This window comes from Enhydra lutris, unplaced genomic scaffold (assembly GCF_002288905.1).
Source record: "Enhydra lutris kenyoni isolate GAN:26980312 unplaced genomic scaffold, ASM228890v2 scaffoldscaffold24, whole genome shotgun sequence".
Taxonomy (NCBI): Eukaryota; Metazoa; Chordata; class Mammalia; order Carnivora; family Mustelidae; genus Enhydra; species Enhydra lutris.
The window spans coordinates 16,507,697-16,532,992 of record NW_019154108.1 but is presented as its reverse complement, the minus strand read 5'-3'; the positions used below and the strand labels follow the sequence as shown (position 1 = coordinate 16,532,992).

The 25,296-nt window shown below is 36.3% G+C and overlaps 1 protein-coding gene across 3 annotated transcripts in view; it reads left to right on the top strand.

Moving 5' to 3' along the window:
* Positions 1-25,296, top strand: part of LOC111150826 (acyl-CoA binding domain containing 6) — a 200,649-nt gene that overhangs the window by 126,143 nt on the left and 49,210 nt on the right. Inside the window, exons 7-8 of one of the 3 annotated variants that reach the window (XM_022508449.1) lie at positions 5,911-5,991; positions 11,415-11,462. The exons of 1 other annotated variant lie outside the window; for it this stretch is intronic. In XM_022508449.1, coding sequence (XP_022364157.1) covers positions 5,911-5,979 — 69 coding nt within the window. In that variant the 3' untranslated portion in view covers positions 5,980-5,991; positions 11,415-11,462. Of the gene's footprint in view, positions 1-5,910; positions 5,992-11,414; positions 11,463-25,296 lie in introns of those variants that run through there. One more of the 3 variants, XM_022508450.1, reaches the window with a different exon arrangement.

Below are 25,296 nucleotides of genomic sequence, written 5' to 3'. Positions count from 1 at the left end.
TCTTTCCACAGTTTGGCTATTATAGACATTGCAGCTATGAACATTGGGGTACATATGGCCCTTTTTTTCACTATATCTGTATTTTGGGGGTAAATACCCAGTAGTGCAATTGCTGGGTCATAGGGTAGTCTATTTTTAATTTTTTGAGGAATCTCCACACTGTGTTCCAAAGGAGCTGCACCAGCTTGCATTCCCACCAACAGTGTAAGAGGGTTCCTGTTTCTCCACATCCTCTCCGACATTTGTTGTTTTCTGCCTTGTTAATCTTTGCCATTCTAACTGCTGTAAACTGGTATCTCAATGTGGTTTTGATTTTATTTTCCCTGATGGCTAATGATGATGAACATTTTTTCATGTGTCTGCTAACTATTTGTATGTCTTCATTGGAGAAGTGACCATGTCTTCTGCCCCTTTTTTTTTTTATCAAACATATTGTTATAAGTTCCCATGACAAAATAGTTTTATAGGAAATACATTATTTATTTATTTATTCATTTTTTACTTTTTCTGCCCATTTTTTGACATGATTTTCTATTTTTTGGGGTGTTGAGTTCGAGAAGTTCTTTATAGATCTTGGATATCAGCTCTTTGTCTGTAGTGTCATTCACAAATATTCTCTCCCGTTCTAAGGGTTACCTCTTTGTTTTGTTGACTCTTTCCTTTGCTGTGTGGAAGCTTCTTATCTTGATGAAGTCCCAAAAGTTATTTTTGCTTTTGTTTCTTTTGCTTTTGGAGATGTGTCTTGAACAACGTTGCTGTGGCCGGTTTCTGCCTATGTTCTCCTCCAGGATTTTGATGGATTCCTGTCTCACGTTGAGGTCTTTCAGCCATTTTGAGTTTATCTTTGTGTTTGGTGTATGAGAATGGTCGAGTTTCATTCTTCTACACATAGGTGTCCAATTTTCCCAGCACCGTTTATTGAAGAGACTGTCTTTTTTCCACTGGATATTTTTTCCTGTTTTGTCGAAGATAATTTGACCATAAAGTCGAGGGTCCATATCTGGGCTCTCTACTCTGTTCCATTGGTCTATGTATCTGTTTTTGTGCCAGTACCATGCCGTCTTGGTGATCAGAACTTTGTAATAAAACTTGAAATCAGGCAATGTGATACCCCCCAACTGTTTTTCTTTTTCAGCATTTCCTTAGCTTTTCAGAGTCTTTTCTGGTTCCATACAAATTTTAGGATTGTTTGTTGTAGCACTTTGAAAAATGCTGCTGGTCAATCAACGTAATAGAACAAATCAATAAGAGAAAAGAGAAGAACCACATGGTCCTCTAAATTGATGCAGAAAAAGCATTTGACAAAATATAGCATCCGTTCCTGATTAAAACTCTTCAAAGTATAGGGATAGAGGGAACATTTCTCAACTTCATAAAATCCATCTAAGAAAAACCCACAGCAAATATCTTCTTAATGGGGAAAAGCTGACAGCCTTCCCATTGAGATCAGGAACAGGACAAGGATGTCCACTCTCACCACTGTTGTTCAACATAGTACTAGAAGTCCTAGCAACAGCAGTCAGACAACAAAAAGAAATAAAACGTATCCAAATTGGTAAAGAAGTCGTCAAACTCTTTCTCTTCGCAGATGGCATGATACTTTTTGTGGAAAACACAAAAGACTGCACCCCCAAACTACTAGAACTTATACAGCAATTCAGTACTGTGGCAGGATACAAAATCAATGCACAGAAATCAGTTGCTGTCTTACACACTAACAATGAAACTGTAGAAAGGGCAATTAGAGAATCATTTCCATTTACAGTAGCACCAAGAACCATAAGATACCTTGGAATAAACCTAACCAATGAGGTAGATGATCTATACTCGAGGAACTACAGAACACTCATGAAAGAATTGAAGAAGACACAAAAAGATGGAAAAATGTTCCATGCTCATGAATCTGAAGAATAAACGTTATTAAAATGTCTATGGTGCCCAGACCAATCTATACTTTCAGTGCCATCCCGATCAAAATACCAGCAGCATTTTTCAAAGTGCTGTTTTATATGAACTTTAATACTGGTTTGTGTAACTTAATAAAATAGTTTGTTGGTGTTTTTAATGAGAGTGTATTGAACTTATAAATCGGGGAGAACTGATAATATTGAGTCATCCTGTTCAGGTATAGGAGATGTCTTCCCATTTGATCAAGTCTACTTTTGCATCTTTCCAGGAGTATTTAAAGTTTTTCTTCACATAGTATTTGAGCATTTCTTGTTAAATTTATCCTTAAATTCTTACTCTTTCTGCTGCTATAAACTGTCTAGTATTTTTCAAATAATGTTTGAAATGTTTAGGTTTCTGATTACTTTAATGTAGTTCCTATACTATTTTTATGATGTTAAGTCATTGTCTACATTTCAGATATTTCAACTAGAAGGGAAGGTATAAATATGTTAAATTTTCCTGATTTCCCTCACATATTGTCCTGTGACCCTAATTAAGGGTCATTTGGAAAGTCTGGGCTAATGTGTTAAATCACCTGTATGATTTGCTAGAGAATTGCTCTAATCCCAGTTAAGAATATGCAACTTAATGAAAGTCAGGTGTGAAAACAGAACCTCTTTGCCGTAGCACAATGCATTTTGTCATTTGATCTTTTCCTGCTGAGTGGCTCATTATGAAAATAGCCTTAGCTCTCAAATTATTTCTTTAATCCTTGATTCTCTCACACATTGTAAAGAGTCCAGTCCTCATACCAGTTTTGTTTTCTTACTAGATTACTGATATGTTTTGGGTGCTAAAAAGAAATGTTTAGTAGTGCTTGAGTTTAAAACCTTTCCACATCGGAAAATAGAAAACTCTAAAATGAATGAAGTTCTACATAATCTACAGAACCTAAGTGAGTGTGTATGGTAGTGAGAGAGGAGAGGGTGAATGGAGATTAAATCCAGTATGTGTACTTTTAAAAAATATAATTGTTTTATTTTTCATTGCAGCTATCACTTTCATGTGTACCTATCTTTCCTGTGAGATTATTTGATAAGAACACTTCCATTACTAAAGGCTTGATAAATCACTGATTTATAATGTTATGTATGGCATATCCTTTTGTCCTCAGAATGTACCTTCCAAATACACATGGAATTCTCAGCATTTTGAGGGCAGACTTTGTGCTATAATTTTGCATTGCTTTTAATATTGATATTACTATTAGACTTAGCCTTTCTAATTAAATCTTTCTTTTATGTTCCCTCGAGCTGATCAAAACTCAAAATTTCAGTAATCAAAGAAGTAAAAGGGTTTTTGCTATGTCAGAAACATCGATTGAAAATGTATAGAGTTTTTAGGATTCCTTTTATATGTTCTAAAAATCTTAGAATTTCTGTATCAAATACTAAATACTCATCCCAGAATGTGAATGTTCTTATATAATATTATTTACCTTTTAAAATAATTTTTTATATTTAGGTGGTAAATCATGAAGTTATAACAGCATATTTCACAAATCCTAATCCCACTGATTATTGTTGATACCAACATGATTTAAACTTCTCATTGGCCAATATGTACTCTCTCCCAGTGGATTATTGATTAAAAACAGATGTATTTGTACATTCTTATTCTTTGCAACTTTGGATATTGCCTTCTTGGTGACATTCTGATTTGTCTGCTTTTAATGCTTTAACCAGCTATAGGAAAAGCGCATTTAGCTTAAGACTAGTACCATTCTTAGATGATGGAATGTTTTTTTTTCTTGGTGCTCTGAGATTATTTAATGTTTTTAAGTTATGTTCTTGCAAGTGATTGCTTTGATGAGTTACTCTCTAATAAAACCCTAAAATAGAACCAAAGTGTTAAAATGGCAAGTACTTTGGTTTTTAAATGCAAAGAACATGTTTAGAAAGCTGAAATAGAAGGGAAAACTCTAATGAATGAAAAGAAAGAAAAAGTAAATGAGGTAATCAAAGTCAGAGAAATTGATATTGGCAGGTTCTGAATGATGTTCCTAGATGAGCAATCTTTCAAAATACTTCTTGTACATTGCTGCTATTCTTTTATTTATTATTAAAATAACATGATCCATGAGGAGCTTGGGGTGACTCTCGGCCTAGCTAATTCTAATTAATCCAGTCGGGGAGAGCAGTAGGGTAAGTGGAGCAGTCTATCGGATTGAAATTCATAACTTAATTGAGGTCAAAGTCCCGGTCTGGGAGAACAAAAGTCTTTTGCTAGGACCAGGCAGATCAATAGCAATAAATATCTGCCTGGGATACAAGTAGCTTATAGTGACAGATTATCTGACAGTGGCCAGAGGTCTTGGTTCTGTTCAGGGCAAAGTCTTGAGCATACCACGGTTCTTGCTGATGTTCAGTCCACAACCATGACTCTGGGAAGGAAGTGATGCTCTCAAGAACTCTTAAAAGTCTTCTGGAAGCACTATGTGTGAATCTCCAAGTGACTTCTCTTTCTTATTATCAAATGAACGTTCCTTAATGATACAGTTTTTTTAAAACAAGAAGAGTTTCTATCACATTGCCAGTTAAGATCCAGAGGATTTGCAAAGTCTGTCTATCTAACTTTTCCATCAGGAATTCAAAAAGAATATATAGATTGCTTTGGGGAAGGAATGTAACATAAGCTTGTCTTGTCTTGATTTGTATATAACTGTAGAAGTTAAGAGGACCATGTTACATTAACATTTATGAGTTAGTATTGACCATTTTAAGTGTGATAATTTTATTTTTGATTGTGTAGGATTTTTCCTTAATTGTTTTTAGGTGCACACTGATACATTTAGGGACAAGATGTCATGTCGTCCATAATATCTTTAACCTACTTCAAAAAAAAAAATGGCAAAATGTTAATAGTTGTTAAATATGAATAATAGGCCTCTGCTTTTCTCTCTATATGTTATTTTCATAATAAAAAGTAGCCACCAAAAAGAACCATGTGTAATAAAACCATTAGGCTAATGTGTTACTAGAAAAGGTTTCGCTCTGTCGCATTCTGCTCATACTTTTAATTAATTTCTACTTAGTTGTCAAAGCTTGGCTGCTTTTATGCATTATATTATTGTTTATCCATAGTAATAATAATTGCTTAATTAGTATAAACCTTTGGCATTCCACTCATCGTTTAATAACATTATTGCTACTCAGGCTTAACTACCATCTGACTATGGGAAAGTGAACTCTTGAGATCCACAGTTGTTGGCTGTGTAAGGTATGGAGAGCTACATAGTATAAATGGTTGGAATTATCGTTCCTTTGTGAGGGTATTATTGTAGCAACTTATTAAAGGGACTTTTTGATCCTCTATAAAATTGATACATTATTCTTCCTTAAATATCGATATCTAAATGCTACTTCAGTATCTAAATGATTCTATGATCAAGAACCTCTGATGGTTTCTTATTTATGAATTAGTCCTCAACTTTTCTGATTGACTCTCAGAGCCCCACCTCTGTGACCATACTGTGTTATCCAGGGTTCCTTGCTTTATGAAGTTGCTGAGCTCACTTTGTGTATCCCAGAAGTTTCCAAATCTGGATCACCAGAATCAGCTATAGATCTTTTTTAAAAAAAAATAAACCTCAATTCCAGAAATTATGACTTAGGTGAGTTGGGGATGGCAGGTATTGGGAAGATGAGAATCTCAAATTTATAAAATGTCTGCAACGTAATTCTGTCGTGCCAGGCTTCTCTGTATTCACCTGCCAGTTCTGTGGTGCCATCTATCTTAAGTAGGATAGAATCCTTAGGATTCTTAGGATAGAATCATCAGATTAAACTGATTCATTGCTATGATGAATCACTAACAACTGTTTAGAATTCCTAGATTTTTAAAGGGTGGATGCAAATTAAGATATAATCCTATGGGCTGAGCACTTGTGATATTTTTTAGATTATTGTGTAAGCTATGTCTACATATTTGGTCTTTTTTTTTTCTTCTTATAATCCTTAGAGGGAATTTTTTCCACATAATAATCCGGTCAGCTGCAAACTCAAGAGTCAGATCCAAGTTTTCCACTAACAAATGCTCCTGGTAGGTAAATTTTCAGTTAGTTTATCAAAACAAAGTGAAGACATCAAAGCTTTTTAGAAAAAAAAAAAAATGTGTGTGTGTGTGTGTGTGTGTATAAAATATGTATACATATTTTATATCATATAAAAATATATATAATATATAAAATATATATATAATATAAAATATTTAAATATACTGTTTATATGTATATATATTTGTGTGTGTGTGTGTGTGTGTGTAATTTATTTATTTATTTATTTATTTATTTTAGAGGGCAAAGGGGAGGAAGGTGGAGGGAGAAAGGATCTTCAGCAGACTCCCTGCTAAGCATGGAGCCCAGTGCAGGGCTCAATCTCACGAGCCTGAGATCATGACCTGAGCCGAAACCAAGAATTGGATGCTTAACCAACTGAGCCACCCAGGCGCACATAGAGAATATATTTTTAAACAGAATAAACAAGGTTGTCCAACATGAGGTCATTTTTCAGTGTGTTTCTATAGTTTCAGCCCTTTGTTCATTTTAGAACTCACATATTTTCCATAAGTTCATTTACACACCAGAATAATACAGCAACAACATGGGGAACAACGTTGTGTTTTGTTTTGTTTTGTTTTGTTTCTTTTTTTTTTTTTTTTTTTTTTTTTTTTAAGATTTTTTTTTTTTATTTTACAGACAGAGATCACAAGTAGAGAGGCAGGCAGAGAGAGAGAGAGGGAAGCAGGCTCCCTGCTGAGCAGAGAGCCCGATGCAGGACTTGATCCCAGGACCCTGAGATCATGACCTGAGCCGAAGGCAGCGGCCTAACCCACTGAGCCACCCAGGCGCCCCAGTTTTGTTTTGTTTCTTTAAGGTTGTGTGTTTTTTAATGGGTCATTTGGGAGGCAAATACAGTCAGAGACTATCTACCCTGACTGAAGTCAAGACAGCATTATAAAAAAATTCCTTAACCAAGGAAGATAAAATTAAGGAAAATGCTACTATATATGTGAGATATTCTTCAGCTGTTTTATTTAACTGCTGTGATTGCCTTAATTGTATTTACTTTATTGTTCACCTTTGTTGTCTCTCCAGGATTGTAAGTTCTTTGAGTGCAAGGATCACGTTTTCTGTTTCTTTAATATTCCTAGTGGTCTCTTGCATAGTGTTGAACATACAGCACACATTCAGTAAATATTATAAAATATTTAAAAAATATTGTTCATTTGTAGATAAATACTCCACCAGCTAGAACACACACATAAACGAGTGTATGCACATACATGCTCACAAAATCCTTTTGCCTGTGATTTCTTCATTTCCATGCCACTTCTTTTCCTCCAGCTGCAACTTCCTGTTACATCCCCTCTTTTGCACTCCTGTAATACATTTTGTTTACATCTGTGATGGAATTTATCATTCTTTATAATAATTATCTCCATTCCTAAGACTCTAGGCTCCTTGAGAGTAGAAACTTTGATATTTTTCTACTCCTGACTCCTAACACATTACCTGACATACCACTTAATACGTGTTTGAAATATACAATGAGCAAAGAGTTAGACTAAAAATAAGAATGCCCAAAGAAACAGTATCTTTTAGAAACTTATGGAAAGGTTTGGTCAATATGCAAATTCTGTAGAGTTCGGTCTATGTGTGGCAGGCCCAAACAAATATGCTGTAACACATACATCAGGTAGACATTCTTGAGCAGTAGATGCTAAAGACTGCTCTGAGGACAAATTAGATGTATTTGTAAATGAAGGGTATGCATTAGGAGACCCATGTTGAAGTGGCTTAATGCTCTTGACAGATATCTTGGCAGTGAACTGATTTTGTTTCATGTTGCTATTATTTATCTTTTTCAAACAGTTCTGTATTTTTTAGAACCTCTGTGTTTAATTTTAGCATTTACTTTTTTAAAAACATGAATGAATTGAAAGAAATGTAGAGAATCTCTTAAAACTGTGATAGGAAGGGATAAATAAGAGATATGATTATCTTATACCACACCTGTTTCTTCTTTCTACTCTAGTCATAAAACCAGCTTCATGGTTTTCAGAGTGTTCTGTAAATCCCCACAGAGGTACCTAGAAGTTTCCTTCCCTACCTCAGTTTTTACGTATTTTAAGATTATCTGCTGAATATGATTTTATTTTAAAAAAGAGGTCCCCTTTAAGGATTATGAGATCAAGTCGGGTCCTCACTGTGTACCAAGCTTTAGTATTATTTAAGTCCTGGGAGTTTTGGAGGCTTTTTGTAAATATTTTTTAATAAAACAAATGTATCATCCTCTTGTGCAAAGAAACCTGTACATCTCCAAAAAATGAAGGCAGTTTTCTGGGTCAACAGAGAAGGATGTATCACTGCAAAAGAAGTCTGAAAATGGGACGCCTGGGTGGCTCAGTTGGTTAAGCAGCTGCCTTCGGCTCAGGTCATGATCCCAGCGTCCTGGGATCGAGTCCCACATCGGGCTCCTTGCTCATCAGGGAGCCTGCTTCTCCCTCTGCCTCTGCCTGCCATTCTGTCTGCCTGTGCTTGCTCTCTCTCCCTCTCTCTCTCTGAAAAATAAATAAATAAAAATCTTTAAAAAAAAATTTTTTTTTAAAGTCTGAAAATTGTGAACAAAGATGATGAAACTAATACTGAATGATCAGATATTTGTATCATTTTTTCCATTCTACTATATATATATATATATAAGCTCATTTTATATATATATAACATATATAAGCTCACTTATATATAAGCTCACATATATATTATATATATCAGTTTTATATATATATAATTTATATATATATAAGCTCACTTATATATATATATATATATATATATGCTCATTTTATCCCTACAAGAGTCCTGTGTGGCATTGTCCTCATTCCACAGTTGAGAAAACTAAAGTTCAAAGACATTATGTGAATTGCTTGAGGACGCAAAGCTAGTAAGTGAGTAGAATAGCCGGAGTTTACACTTCTGTACTTTAACTGCAGGTCCCGTGCTGTTTTCCTGCGTTGTGCTGTCATCATTCTCTTTCACACTGACTCAGTGCTTTTAGAATTCACAGCCATCTGATGCGTTTTGTGAGGATTGTAGTAATAAGTTCTTCGTGTCCTTAATATTTCCTTATTTATAATGAAATTCTTACACGTAGACATCATTTCATTCAGCGGGTGTTCCCCTTCAATGTGACTTTTAATCCATGTTCCTGTTTTCACAGCTCACAATTTTCTTTAATAAGTTTTTTTCTGTCATTTTTATACTGAATAATCACTTCTTTTGCTAAGTTTGTGCCTGAGAATGAACAACCGGCTCATAGCTCAGTGTGAATCAAGTTCAAATTACTTTGAGTTCGGAGAACACCCAGTGTCATCTTATTTTTACATCTAACTGAATTATAGGACACTGTCAAAGTGTTATGACCTGGTATAGTAAATTGCTCCTTCTTAATGGCCCCCTGGCTACATTCTTTCTTGCTATTGCTATGAACCAGAAATTGTTGACATCTTACACTGTCGTAAGCTTGAAAACAAAAGAACAGGTTTTTATCCACAGGCAGTCAGCCTTCTTCACCATAAAGATTTCTGAACTTCTTAACTACTTACAGTTGAATCACAACATTCTGACACTTAAAGTTGATTGTGCCCTCAGAACTGGGCTAATTCTGTAATTCTGTAACTTTTTTAAGAAGTCAAACTGTTGTTCCTCGTTGAACTCAAGAAATGGATGAGTCATCTGCCTTAAAAGAACTAACTTGTTTGAATGTTGAATCGTGGCTCATTGATGATTTTGAGGTTTATTACTTAGATGTATACATGTTATAAAATTTATTTGGTGGTTTGTGGTGTTACTGAGTCTGAAATGTTCTTCAAAATGTCCCTCTAAGAGGGCAGACTAAAGATGAAGGAATTATACAAAGTAACAAAATGCTCCCAAATGAGGCAACAGAATAAGGTCTAGAAATGGTGAGGCTTGCTTTTTTGAGGATCAAACTGATACACCCATAGAGTGGTTAATAATGCCTGAAAGATGGGCATAAGGTAATTCAAGAAAAAAGTGACTCTTCAAAGAAATGGTGATTTGTCTATAAGTGTTTTTAGAATATTTAGGGACACATATCCATATACACATGTAGAGATTGGTTATGCACAAATATCACGTGTAGAAAATTTGACAGTTACTGTAGACCATACGTGAACCTTGAGATTGCATTGTAGTGTTGATCTTGCAAAAGCCAACAGGAATATAATCTATAAAATCCAGAGCAAATTACTTATATACTTAGCAGACTATAATCAATATAAAGCACAAATTTTAGATTTTTATATTTCAAAAAGACTGTTGATAAATTTGAAGAATCCAGAGAGGGATTTTTTTAAAAATCAGTAATTGTATTTGGGGTTTTTGAGGAAAGTCTCTTGGTCACAAACATACACAGCCCAAAGACCAGTTTTTGTTTAGCACCAATAGTGTACCACAGTTTATTTACAATTCACTGCCAATAACTGCCAATTCATTTCACATAAAAGTATAAGATTTAGGATTCTCTTGAAAAATCTACAAATATGGCAGTCCTGGGCACATTTCCACAGAGCAGCAATAGCTAGATCTTGAGTAGCTACTGCCCTCTGTTGATAGGCCTCTCCAGTTCCTCATCACCCCCACTGTTGCTCCCCTGACCCAGGTAACCTCACTCTTCTGTTTACTGTCTGAAGTACTGACTTTTGAAGGGTTTGTAACCTCGTGTTTAGAAAGACCTTAAGTTTGGAGTCAGGTTACCTAGATTCTGGTTTCTGTTCTGCCATTGACTTGTGGCCCTGAATAAAGTCTAATTGTGAAATCTTAAAGCTAGAAAGGAATTTAAAAATTATCTGGTTCCATCTCCCTACCCAATGCAAGAATTCTCTCTGCTAAATTTCCAAAAGGTTAAGCCAGGTGGCCTCTGTTAGAACATTTCTGTTTACTTCACATAGTAGACTATTCCAATTTCAAAAGCTCTAATTAGAAATTTCTCCTTGGTTTGAATCTATGTCTGCCTACATGTAATATTAAAACTATATTATATAAGATACTTCTCAGTAGTACAGAACAGAATGGAATTATAATCACTTAATAGGTGAACTATAATCACTTAAAGACGAAGTATCTACCTTCTTACTTCCTTGTATTCAAAAGTGTAGTTTGTGATAAAATATGCTAGGCCATCAAATGAGTGGATGATTTTTATAGCAAAGCAGTATACAGATGTAAATATTAATAAAATATTAGTCAGATTTTAGCCAGATCAGTTATATAGTTTAATTGTAGACTTAGTAACCAGTCTTTATGATACCATTGTTTATGTAAGTATTTGCCATCTCTTTAAAAGAAAAAAAAAAGGGAAGGAGTAAAGATTTAAAGGTATCTTGTATTCTTGTTGGTATAATGGCATTTATCAGTGTGTTCATAATTTTTAATTTTCCAGGACTTGCAGACTTAATCCCATGAGCTCACTTCTAATATCAGTAAAGGGTATGAGCTGTCTATGTGGTTCAAGCTGCCACTTGAGGGTTTCTCCTTCCTGTGGAGCCTTCTAATGGAATTCAAGGTTCTCTCTAAGGGTAAGCATTATGAAGCCTTCCCAGGCTGCTTGAGAGTAGGAAGTGCACCCAGAGGTTCAAGGACACACGCGAAGTTTAATGTGCACAAACATGCTCCTGCTTCTGCGCCTGCTCCTGCTTACTCTGATTGGCAAGGTTAACTCTGAGAGCCGCAGCTTTTTACAGTGATTTGATTAGCCCCACCACTTTATTCCTTTCACTTTTCCCCTCCCCTTCAAGCATCAAACCACCACCTTCTTTGTCTTTGTGGTCTTTGCTTTGCCAGTTGCCTTTTCTCTCTTCTACTTTCCTGATTTTGTGTCAAATTTGGCATATTAGAGAAAGAGAATAGGAATTGTAAAAGTAAGGTAACTTGCATCGTTGGAAGTTTTGGTGTGAAAGATTTCCATACTTACGTTCTCTACACTTACGTTTTCTGAAATTCTAAATCCCTTACCTTCTCTTAGACTTAATCTTATGACATAAGGAAAGATAGAACTATCACTTACTTTGGCAATTCAATTAGATTGTTAGATAGAATTCCACCGTTCTCTCTCAAGAATTGGCCTGTATACAATTCCTTTCATAACAGTTAAAAAAAATAATCTTTTAATTATGAAAACTTCAACCACATGCAGAATTAGAGGGACTAGTATAACAAACTTCGTGTACTCATCACCTGGTTTCAGCAATTGCCAATTCATGGTTTAATCTATACTTCTCCTCCACAACAGTGCTCTTTAACATTTTTAGGAAGACTATTAGGAAAGCTGTGAACACCAGAGAGAAAGGACACGCATGTAGAATTTTTACGAACAATTTTAGTAGGTTCATACACTTGTTGAAACCCTTTCACAGGTAACCTATGAACTTGAGAATCCAGAGTAAGAATCCCTACATTGCAGCCAAGAGAACGCTAAATTTTCTCAACATTTCTGTTCACCTGAATGTCAAGTTTCGGGACTAGCATAGGTTCTCCTATGAAAACAATAGTAAAGTTAAGCGAGTAGTAGGGTCTTTTGATGATTAAAAATTCATTATAAACTCTCTGAATATATTCTCTTACTTCCATGGTAAGCTTCCTTTCTCTGTGATTGCTTATTGGTTTGTCTTTTTATAATCAGTAGTTCTTTTATCAATGTTGACAGATTTGGAAGACTTTCAACAACTCATCTTTCAAGGTCTGACAACTTAGAATTTCATATAGAGCTTCTAAGCTGTTATTGCTAATAGCTAAAGAAGGAAAACTACCTTCGACTACATGTAAAGAATGGAGTGACTAATGCCAAAATGTGATAACTTGTTAGGAACTTAAGTAATAAAGCCGGAGTTCCCATAGAAAGAAGATACTAACTTTTAACTACTAAGCTTAATTAATAATTAAAGCCAATTAATTCAAAGTGTAGGGATAGCTGACTGTACATGACACAAATGTAATCTTTTTCCCAGGCTGCTTGCCATTCTTTTTCAGCCAGCACTTCACTGAGCCTCCCTTTGGAACAGCTGTGGTCACAGGGTAGACTCAAAACACCAGCAGTTCAAGTGGTACTAGCAGCCTGCAGGACTGCCCTGCCGAACTGTCTCAGTGCTGAACCCCACATCCTCTGGCCCTGACCTGACCTGAAAGTATATTTTAGAGGCAGGGAATAAAAAGAGGAATAATCGACATAATTTCATTATTAATCATTACATTTTGAAGTACTAGGTATTTTGTCTTTGGCATAGTTTCTTACCATACCCCCCCCCCCACTCCCCACTCTTGGGAATAGAGTAAGACGCTCTGTTTAAGCATCTGAGTATGGTTAAAAATACTTCTACCAAGGTGATGATTCAGGAAGGGAACTACACTCATTTACAGGTAGTAACTTTTTTTTTTTTTAAACTCCTCTGTTCTGGTATTCCCTTTGTAACATATTGTTTTGTGTTTGTAAGTGCTTTTAATATTTTGTTGAAGAGGGGGGAAAAAAATCAACCAGAAAACCCCTCATAATACTTAATGGTTAGATCTATTCAAAAAATACACCAAAATATATGATCATAGAAGCTAAATATAGACCACTTTATTATTGTTTCTAAAGATATATGCAGTCCGTATAACATACGCATCAACTACTTTTTTTTATTAGCTGGTGTGTCTGTACTATTTTGAAAGTTGTAAAAGGTGGGGTTTTACCCCATGACAGGTTGGGAATAGTGTCGCTCTTTGCTGTGTAGTCCTTCTGTCTGTTGGAAGACTTGAAGGCCTAATCTCTGTGCTGTCCTTTGGGGTTGACTTTGTTCAAGGCCACATTCTTTAAAAAATTTTTCAAGCTCAACACAAAAATATCAATTATAAAAAAATTTACCATCATTTTCAATACATTTTAAAATACTTTCTTTTTAAAAAATGTCCTTACAGTTTATTTCAGATATTTTACAGATTCCATTATCATTCATTTGTTTGCTATCTGGACTGAAGTTGAGTTCTCTGCTGTATGAGGTGGTGCCCCGACCTCTCTCTGTAGAGAAACCTAAGCATGTCTAAGCACTTGTTTAAAAAAAAAAGTTGCCTGTAACAAAAACTATCCCCACCTACAATTTATTAAACCTTGACATACTGCATTACTTAAGAGTTCTCAGAGAAAATTAAAACCCTTTTGACTAGGTTTTGCAATGCAGGGAAATTTTTAGTGACATTTAAAAGGTTTCTCTTGTGTTCCTCTAATGGGATAAATAAAAAAGGCTTGTTTTAGCCCAGCAAATGGGGGGACAATCCAATTTCCTTGATTCCATCAAGACACTCTTAAAGCATTAGCCTGTGCTGTAAAAAAAATTCAACTGACCCCCTTTGCCTGATGGCTTTGAAAAGTGTCCTGATGTGTAGGTATTTGCCCACCACAGCATACTTGGTTATTGCTCTTCCAACACATCCGTTGATGGAAAAATCTTATGAGAAGCTCCAATAAATGTCAGTTTATGTTATAGAACTATAAAAAAAGTGTACCAGACTATAATGGTGTCTTTGATGGACAGCCTTTCACTGGAAGATGAAATCCTGTCAAGTATGTTTAAATTTTAAAAATTAAGGAAAAGATAAATCATCTAAAATAATATTTTAATAAACTTTTTATTGCATTTAATTATTTCACTTTGGTTTGTAGTTACTTCTGTTTGTCCAAAAGATGGTGCTCCTTTATAGAGAATATATGTACTAGTGTAGGACCGTGGTCCTCAAATGTTGGCTAACATTAGAATCACCTGGGGCTTGTTAAAACAAATTGTTAGGTCAGGCTGCAGAGTTTCTGGTTTAGTAGGTCTGCAGTAGGAGCCTAATAATTTGCATTTTTAATGACTTTTCCAATGAAACTGATACCACTGACCTGGAGCCCACACTTGGAGAACCGTTGGTCTAGTGGATCAGTGAAAAGAGGTGCTCATCTCTGAATCAGTGGTTCAGAGTTTGAATCCAATCATTTAGTCTGAAAGTCATTACCATCTGAGAGCCCTCTGAAGTTGAAAAATGTATCAGTGGATATCAATATAGTCTTAACTGGACAGGCGTGTATTTGACATTTGGCCTCCTCCTTGGCACTCTTTAAAACCCATTCTTAAGAAGGAGGGAAACCGTACAGACAGAGCTTTCATTTTAAAGACATACAGATGAGAGAAGTGTGGTACCTGTGTGTTGTTTAAAAGAATAGAAACTGTGAACATGAGTTTTTTATGACCCGTTGCATAAAATGAGACTGTCTTCTATTGTGTCTTGATGTTTGAAATTTTCTTTTTAGCAAGAACTCTCCCTTTTAACCATGTAAAAACCCAAAGTACCTTCTTACCCATTAAAAAAAAAAGTAAAATTATATTTGATGTTCTGGTTCTGTGAAAATTGGTTATATTTGTGTAAGAAATGCAGTAATTATGTTATCCAGAATCTTTCATCTTAGCATATCAACAGGATTGTCTTTGAAATACTTAGAATTGATGCAGTAGCCTACTTTTACTCTAGAGTCAGAGACTTAGATGCTATCACTTCACTCATCCTTCAGATGCACCTGTGAGATAAATAGGGTGCTAAAAAAAATGAAAATACAAATAAATCACCTTTTTGACAAGAAGAGATTATAGCAGAGATTTGTTGGTATCCCAAAGCCAGAGAAGCAAAATCAGAATGAAAGAGGCTTAGGAACATCGGATAGACCGTATTTAAAGAAGGTGGTCCAGCGCCAGGCCTCAGTGTATCCTGGTGGAAGAATAGGTCTGATAATAAGTACATGTGTATCTGTTCTTACAATGTTTGGGCACTTCCAGTGATTCATAATGTTCTTCTGTTTCACAATCCTATTTTCTTCTAGAGTCCAAATAAATTCCATCTGAAATCCTCTTCATAAAGTATATAGTGTTGGCATAACACCTTATATTTTTAAAAGGACTTCTACGGACGTTGATTTCACGTCATCTCCAAAGCTATTGTTTTTCTGATTTTTAATGGTTTCCTTTTTAAGTCATGGAAATACCATATAATAGAGATACAGAGGGGACCCCCCCCAAAATCTATTTGACTGAAAGAATGCTGTTTATTATAAATATTCTCCTTTTATTCATTGGCACTGTCACCTTTTAAAAATATTTTTTGAATCTGTGGCTACTTTGAAACAAATGTTAGTGTTTTTAAAGAGTTATCAGTTGCCTTATGCTTCCTTTAGGAGTAAGGGTCCTATCTGCATTACTTAAAACTCAGTTTGAAAATAATTAAAGGTGACTTTGAAATCGCCACAGGTTACATGAATGGAATCAGGTAATCAGCACTTTTCCCAGAACCCTCCTGCATTTCCCTAGAGTCCTCTGAGCCCTGCGTTTTTTGATTCCCTTCCAGCACCAACTTTCTTATTTTGGTTTGTTTTGCTCCCTCGGCTCAGGATAGGTATCCAGGCAAATGGGAATGCCCCACAGTGTGGCAGGTGCTGTTCTGCGAACCTTTCCCGGTGGCGCAGTGAGTACTGCAGCTGGAGTCCAGAGAAGAGTGCGTGGCGGGTCAGGGCAGAAGTGGTAGCAGTTAATCTCTGCTGCCCTGATATCCGACAGCTGGTCTCACGTGGGCCTGCTTCCAACAGTGTCTTTACAGGCTTTGTGGCTGAGATTATTTAAAGGAGATTAATCTCTCTAAACCCCTTATATTTTAATTATTTCTGTATGTATTTATAAGACCCACAGTCTGCTTGTTTTGGGGCACAACTGTCCAAGCCCTTGTCTTTAACCTGGTTTCCACAGTCAGACAGGTCTGTCTCTGTTCCCACAGAGGATACACCATGGATTTTATTTTCCTTGTTATTAAAATGGGGGGTTGTTTGGTTTCTGTTTCTGTTTCTTAGTTTTTAGTTGGTTTTGGCTTCTGAAACTGAAAATCTGGCTTATTTTAGAATATCTGCCAAAATGCTGTTTTGCGTTACATGATAGGAATCTGAAGTTGTAGACATGAAAATATGAAAATCTATGGGATTTTCAGGATATTGTTAAAACAGTAGGCCTTTCAGAATATTATTTTTTAAAGTTGGGTTAGTAGACATGCCTACCATGGTTTCCAGCCTTGTCAGCTGACTTTGTACTTGATCATGGAACCCAGAGAAGAGACTTCTACCTCCCCAATTTCTGTTAGTGAAGGCTATAAAAATTTCCTCTGAATTTAAGAACTCACACAGTATGAAGGAACAAAAATCACAAGAGCTTATAAGCTGTTAGTCTCCGTGGCATTAAGCACCATGTCTCCAGCCACCGTGAAGTGCTCACAAGTATTTAACACTCAGGGAAGCAGTTCTCCTTCCTCATGCACTCTGTTGCCCCTTCTTCCAGATAACTGGGGAAAGAAATTTTTTGTAGGTCATCCTCCTGGGTGTCTTCCAGCTTCTAAGGAACCTCTAACAGGACCTGTCTTGATTCAGAATGTGTTCCTGATATTTGTACCTTCTAAACACTTGTTTTAGATTGTTTTATTTTACGGGCGCCTGAGTGGCTCAGTCAGTTAAGCATCTGCCTTCCACTCAGATCATGAACTCACGGTCCTGGGATCAAGTCCCTCATCAGGCTCCGTGTCCCTCTGCGCCTCCCCTCCACTCATGTGCATGAATGTGCTCTCTCTCACTCTCTCTTGCAAAAATAAATAAAATCTTTTTTAAAAATAGACTTTTATTTTAGTATAAATTTAGTTACCGAGACTGTCCTTTTTCTCCTCTTTGTTGGATTTCTTCATGTTTAACTGAATGAATGGCAACGTATTTGGAGATGGAGGGAGGGATCTTGGTTGGCCAAAATATTAGTAGGTAATGTTTTATTATTCAGGGTCAGTGATAACTGTTACTTTTGGTCTAAAAGTGGGAATTAGACCTTGAACTTCCAAAACTTGCCATTTTTTTAACTTACTCATTTGTGTAGAAGATATAAGGTTCAGTCTTAATTCTGTTGTTTGACTAACTGTATCACTTTGAGCAAGTCATTTAACCCTGCTGAACCTTAATTTCCTTATTTATAAAATGAAGCCGCTACTGCCTATCCTGCTCACTTCAGGGCGTTTCTTTCAAATAAGTTGGTCTATATGAAAATGTTCTGTAAAATAATATACTACTGTAAAATTTTGTTTTCTTGAAAGAAAAGCATGTCTGAATTAAGAAAGCTTTGTGGGAGGCTGGGTAGTAGGAAGATCTTTTACACCATCATATTTTGGGATTTTTTTTTTTTTTTTTGGCATTAGTTGAGCTTTTTCCTTGTCTCCTTCCAAAAATATATTCTCTTCCCTGTACTTTTTATTTTTCAAAAATGTCCTTTAACCTAATGGCTATTATGGAAACATGTGTTACCATGAAGAATTAGGTTATAATCTAATGTAATATTATAATACTAATAGTATGAACAATCGATATTCATTATGTAATATGTTCTCATATTTGTACTGATCTAAACTTCCTACATATACAAGGTTAATTTTTAAAACCATGACAATATGCCAAATTCTGTTCAGAGCTAGGGAAAATCCTTAGTTAGAAATTCTTACCTGACTTGAAGACAATTAGAATATGTTTCAAGGTTTTAAGTAGAAAAATAGCATGCTTAAGACAATGCTTGCAAAAGGAATAGGAGACCAGATAAATTATTAGGGAGGCTCTTGTAGGAATTAGTGGATTAGGAGGTTAGGTTAGGACCCGGATAGGATCCATTACTGTGGAAAAAGAATCAGAGATACAGTGCAGAGGAAAATTCAATCAACCTCACTTGATGAAAGACACTATGAGACATAAATAAAGAAGTTAAATATGACTCCAAAACCATGGCATAGAAGATTTCTGTTTTGACATGGCAGATTTTACGTGGCTATCATGAAATCCTTGAAAAAAATGTCCTAAAGAAAAAGAAAAGCCAGTAGAGGACATTTGTACAAATAGAGATGTTTTCCCAAAAGAATAATAACAGATTCTAAAAGATGGCTGAATCGTAATTTTAACACCTCAGACTCCATGTAAATATGAAGACATACAGAGAAACCCATAAAAATCCCAGTAGTGTTTAAGAGCATAAGCTTTGGAGCCAGAGACTTAATTTGGCTCTGCCACTAACAAATCATGTGACCTCAGACAAAGTTACTTAACCTAACTCAGCTTCAGTTTCTTCATTTGTGAAATGAGATAATTTAATACCTACTTCGTAAGCTTGGGTGGATTAAGTAAGAGAACACATGTAAATTGCTTAGTACAGAAACAGATTACCCACTACCATCATTGTTTTTATTCTCAGCTGACTGTTCCACAGTTCTAATAGGTGACTTGAATGAAGTCTTGTTTTTCTTATTTTTAAAAAAATCAAAATAACATCAGAAATAAGATCTTTTTTATTTGATTCTTTGTTGTACAGCTGTACACAAAAATTATTAAATTACAGTAAGGGCTGGGAGGTAGAGGTTGAGTAGGAGAATAAACTAAAGCTAACGTCTAAGAGCTCTATTCCCCTTAATGCAATCATTCATTCCTCTTAATAAAATCAGGCGGTTATTCCAGAAAAATTGAGTTCAAAATGGTTTTATCTTTCAGTGTGTGGATTTTGTTACTTTTCTTCTCATATGCTTTGTCCTATTTTATGAAGTCCCCAAAGAAAGCAGTTTATTTACTATGTCTTTAGGAAACCCAAGAAAGAATTGAAAGAATTGACCACTAAGGTGGGCAGTGAAACTGAAGGAAAAATCTTCCCATGTTTTTAAACATTTTCTAAAACTACCCAAAAAGAGGATGAAAGTATGTGGTTGGTGATTAAAACCACCATTTGGTGATGTTCACAGGCAAATAGTTCTGAAGAAATATTAGTACTAAAAACTGAGATTGTCTCTTCAGGGCAAATAGAGGGTTAAATCTCTGAGCTGTAGAAGCAGATTGTGTTTTCCTTTTGTGATCTGGGCTGACAAGACATCAGTATTCTATTCATCTGTTGGGAATTAGGCTGTTAATCCAATCAATGACTCTTGAGTGAGCTGTGGCCTACCTCCCCCACTGGGGAACAATCGGATCAAACTGCAGATTGTTTAAGAGCACAGTGCTGTCCTCGTGTCAGGTGGAATTCTCAAATGTTCCCTGGTGAATTGGGGATAGGGAAAGCTGTCTTGGCCCATTTATTCTGCTCCTTAAATAACCAGGTATCTGCCTCATCCGTAGGAAAGCATTTGGCAAGAGTGACAACAGGAATGCAATAGAAATCCATTAACTTTAACTCACAAAAGTGTGGGTGAAAGGAAGAAATGTTTTCAAACGCCCCACAAGACAACTTATATAAAAGGTTTTTTTCACTTTATTCATATTTTTTGCTACTCCTTAAACCCTAAATCATTTTTTCTGCTGGGCCCTTTTTTGTAGTTTTATGTCATTGAGTTTTGTTAACCGCCATGAGCTCTTTCTGTATATTTATCCTGCCCTGCCTATGTTTTTATAAGTCAGCAAGGTACAAATAAATTTTAATATAGATTATGGGAACACTAATTAAATAAAATTCTAATTTTAAAATATCTGTCTCTGAGGAATGCTAATTAAATAAAATTTTAATTTTAAAATATCTTAGTCTGAGCACACATAATTTTGACATCTTTTGCAGCGTAGCAAAATTTGATTTCTAATTACTGATTTAATAGTCCATTAAGTACATTTGGAAATTATTATTGAACTGATTAGATAGACGTTGTGAGTTGCAGTTACCTTCTATGAAATGCTGTCCCAAATTTTTCCATTTAAACAGCGAGGTGACTGAGCTATCATAAAGCAAAATACCCAAAATGTCAGAGAGAGGTTCTCAAAGAAGACACTATAGCAGTCTCAATGACAACAAGCTTTAAAGGATAATTTTATTGTTTCCTATCTACATTACATAAGCGTGTCCCCCTCCCCCCAGAATTCCTAAATCTCCCAAATTTATCCACCCATTCTGTGAACATTTAGTGTGCCTCTTTTGTAGGCCCAGACCTCTCCTAAGCATTGGAATTAGCACAGTGAACAAGAGAGACAAGGTCAACACTCTTTGGGAACATAAATTATAGTGAGGGAAACATAACAAAACAAAGAAGTAAAACAGTACCAGGCATGTGCTAAGAAATAAAGCAGATTGGTGACTTTGAATGGAGGAATCAAGTAGGACTTCGAGTAGTTAAAGTGAAATGTCAGGGGAGAAAAATGGCTGTAAGTTATGTCCCAAATCCCTGAAACAGGAATGAGCTTGAGCAAGACCAGACTACGTATATGTATGCTCTTCTCCAGGCCCATGGATTTCAGGCCTGGCAGAGCATCTGAATTTCCTCAGCAACTTTGGGGAAATAAAGGTATCTGAGCTTTAACAATCAGGGGCGCCTGGGTGGCTCAGTGGGTTAAAGCCTCTGCTTTCAGCTCAGGTCATGATCCCAGGTTCCTGGGATCGAGCCCCACATCGGGTTCCCTGCTCAGCAGGGAGCTTGCTTCCCTCTCTCTCTCTCTGCTGCCTCTCTGCCTACTTGTGATTTCTGTCAAATAAATAAATAAAATCTTAAAAAAAAAAATCTAACAATCAGATGTAACATGTAACTTTGTTTGGATCCTCATTCCTACAAATCAGCTGTAAAAACACGATTTGAAAACAATCAGGAAACTTTGCAGTTGTGATTACAGGAGTACATTCCCATGGTTTTTAGAGTTTCATATTGAGATGTGTAGGGGGAAATGACATACGATCTGGAATTTTTTAAAATTAGTAAGACAAAAGGAATTAGTGAAACAAACAGTAAAATCATTGTGGTTGTTGAATCTGGAAGATGGGTACATGGAAGTTCATATTTTCTGTTTTTGTTTATGTGTGCAATTTTTTAAATAAAAATGTTTAAAGGACATACAACCTTTATGTTTATCTGAAGAGGGTATGAATATTTAAATGTTGAGAAATATAGTGCTGTGCCATTTTGCCTTACCAAACTGATAAAGGATACTTGGTCATACTATAAAAAGGTACTATTGTCACTTCTCAGCCTTTTGGCTAAGGTTAAGTGTACAAAGATAACTGCTCAAAAAAATTTATCAACGAGTGCCGTAATTCCCCATTGCATTTAGAGTGTGATTTGATGTGCTCCTGACTTTTCAGGAATAAATCTTTTGCATAAAATGAGGCAAACCTCTAATTCTCAGGACACTATTTCACAGTTTTAATTGCTGTGCTCCATGGAAGGAAGTCTTTGCTTAGTCAATAGAATTTTTCTAGCACATAGAATAGTCACATTTTTAGAAAAATACTGTGACTCCAAATACAGTGAAGTTTAAAGCAACTTTTATCTTAAAGTTTAGTGAAACAGAAAAAGATGTGTGTGTGGCAGGTGAGGATCGATCGAAGTTCTCTAAGGAAGAAACTTGGGCCTGCTAGAAGCTCTAGAAATGCAGTAGCTACTGCACAGTTAAATAATTTAAAATGGAAATTAACATAGTGTATTCATAATAAGATCATTAGGGTTCAGTGAATCTGGGTTCTATTATCTATGTGTTATCTATAAGTGTATTTGCATATGTGGGGTGAAGGACAGTGGCATTCTGGTAGAATTAGTAAGGCCAATGAATGTAATGATGTGACAGTTACCAGTAATACTGTTATTTTTACAGTGACTTGTTTCTAGCTAAAGAATCTTCTCCCTTGCTCTACCAGTCAGCATCCAATATTGCTTTGCAATATTTAGCTCTCCAATCTAGCATTTAAAGCTACAGGTGAAATAGGGCAGTCCTGGCTGTGAGGGTCAGAACCAGGAATCCAGCTAAGCAGAAGAGGTTCTGCCGGGTAAATGACACCCAGGAAGGCTAAGAAGTTAGCTAAAGCAGAGCCTCGCAGCCAGGAAGTTGGACTGTCAGCTGGAGTCTTATCTTACCCTAAAGCAGGGACTCCATTTTCTGTCCTGTGTAGTACTGCCTCCCAGGTTTAACTAGGCTTGGGCTCATTGATTCCAGCAGCATTTCAGCATTGGCTCTAGCTAGGCTCTGATCTACACCCAGGAGGTAGTTATATGATTAAACCCTTCCTGGACTGTAACTGCACCTGACCCTGGAATGACAGACTCCCATCATGATGCAGGGGGACTGACTGCCCTCAGAGAAATGCACGTGAAGGCATGTGGCTGCCTTAGTGGAGAAGACCCTTTGTCCCTTCCTCTTGCTTCTCAGGAGATCATACTTGGGCGTACCTGCTGGACCGGCCATGCTTTCCTTGACACGCTCTTGCCTTGCTTCAGGTTTGATTCTTCACCCACTTTTTTGGATCATTCCTTGTCAGGCTCATTTTATTCCTTGTGCTCTTTTTTAAGCAACAGGATCAACTTTCACCCCACCTCTCACTATGTACTTTCTCTGGACTATCCCATTAATGCCTGCAATTTCAGTTACTCCCTCTGATCTGATGTTTTTCAAATTTTTATCTGGCTGGGATCTGTATTTCCTGTTAGCCTATTAGATGTTTCCATATGGGTTTGGGGATAGAAAGATGCAGGTTCAAATTAAGATTGTACTGCTTACGTGTATTGTGTGACTTAGGCAAATTATAGAACCTCTCTGAGTCTCATTTCCACTTTTGTAAAATTTGGATAATAACCTAATGGTTTCTGTGCAGATTAAATTATTTTTGTGAAAATATCTAGCATAGTTTCTGCCACACACAAAAAAAGGTATAAAAATACAAGTTTTTCTTTCTAAATTTTTTAATCAGTCCCTGTGTTGTGAATATAAGTAAACAATAACAAATACATCTATAAAGATATGATGGTTTATTGAATAGAATTTTAAAAAGCCATTTTACTGAGGCTTTGCTGCTAGTACTGTTGGCCTAAAGGCACAGATCACTTTAAAGCCAGAAAGTCACAAAAGTGCCTCTAGTAAATGTAGGGAATTGTACAGTCACTTCACAATACAGGTGTACTTCATTTTATTGCCCCTTTTATATTACACTTTGCAGATACTGTGTTTCTTACAAATTGAAGGTTTATGGCATTGAACAAGTCTGTCCACACCATTTTTCCAACAGCATTTACTTACCTTGTGTCTCTGTGTCATATTTTGGTAATTCTTGCAGTATTTCAAACTTTGGTTATTATATTCATTGTAATGTTCTGTGGTCAGTGATCTTTGATGTTACCACGCCCATATACAACAGTAAACTTAAAAATGTTGTATGTGTTGTATGTGTTCTGACTGCCCCACTGACTGGCTGTTCCTTCATCTTTCTCCTTCTCCTTGGCCTTCCCAATCCCTCCTTATTCCCTGAGACCCAACAGTATTGAAATGAAGCCAGTTAGTAACCCTATAATGGCCTCTAAATGTTCACATGAAAGGAATAGGCACGTATCTCACACAGTCATATCACCTTAAATCAAAAGCTAGAAATTATGAAGCTTAGTGAGGAAGGCATATGTTGAAAGCTGAGATAGACTGAAAGTTAGGCCTCTTGTGCCAGTTAGCCAGAGTGTGAATGTGAAGGAGAAGTTCTTGAAGGAAATTAAAAGTGCTGTTCCACTGTACACACAAGTGATAAGAAATCAGAACAGCTCTATTGCTGATGTAGAGAAACCTTGAGTGGTCTGGAGAGATCAAACCAGACACAACCTTCCTTTAAGCCCAATCCAGGACAAGGTCCTAATTCTCTTCAATTCTATGCAGAGTCAGGTGAGGAAGCTGCAGAAGGAGCAGAGGTTGGTTCATGAGGTTTAAGGAGAGAAGCCGTCTCCCTAACATACAAGTGCAAGGTGAAGCAGCAGGTGCTGGTGTAGACGCTGCAGCAAGTCATCCAGAAGGTCTAGCAAAGAGAGTGCAGGTAGCTACACTAATCAGATTCTCAGAGCAGATAGAACAGCTCTGAATTGGAAGAAGATGCCACCTAGGACTTGGAGAGCTAGAGACGAGAAGACAGTGTCTGGCTTCAAAGCTTCAAAATACAGGCTGACTTTCTTGGGTCTAATGCATCTGGTGACTTTAAGTTGAAGCCATTGCTCATTGACCATTCCAAAACTCCTAAGGCCCTTAAAAATGATACTAAATCTACTTTGCCCGTGCTCTGTAAATGGAACAGCAAAGGCTAGATGACAGCATATCTATTTGTAACCTGGTTTACTGAATATTTTAACCCCACTGTTGAGACCTGCTGCTCAGGAAAAGATTCCTCTCAAAATATTACTGCTCACTGACAGTGCACCTGGTCACTCAAGAACTCTTGATGGAGATGTGTAAGATTAATGTTGTTGTCATGTCTGATAACACAACATCCATTCTGCAGCCC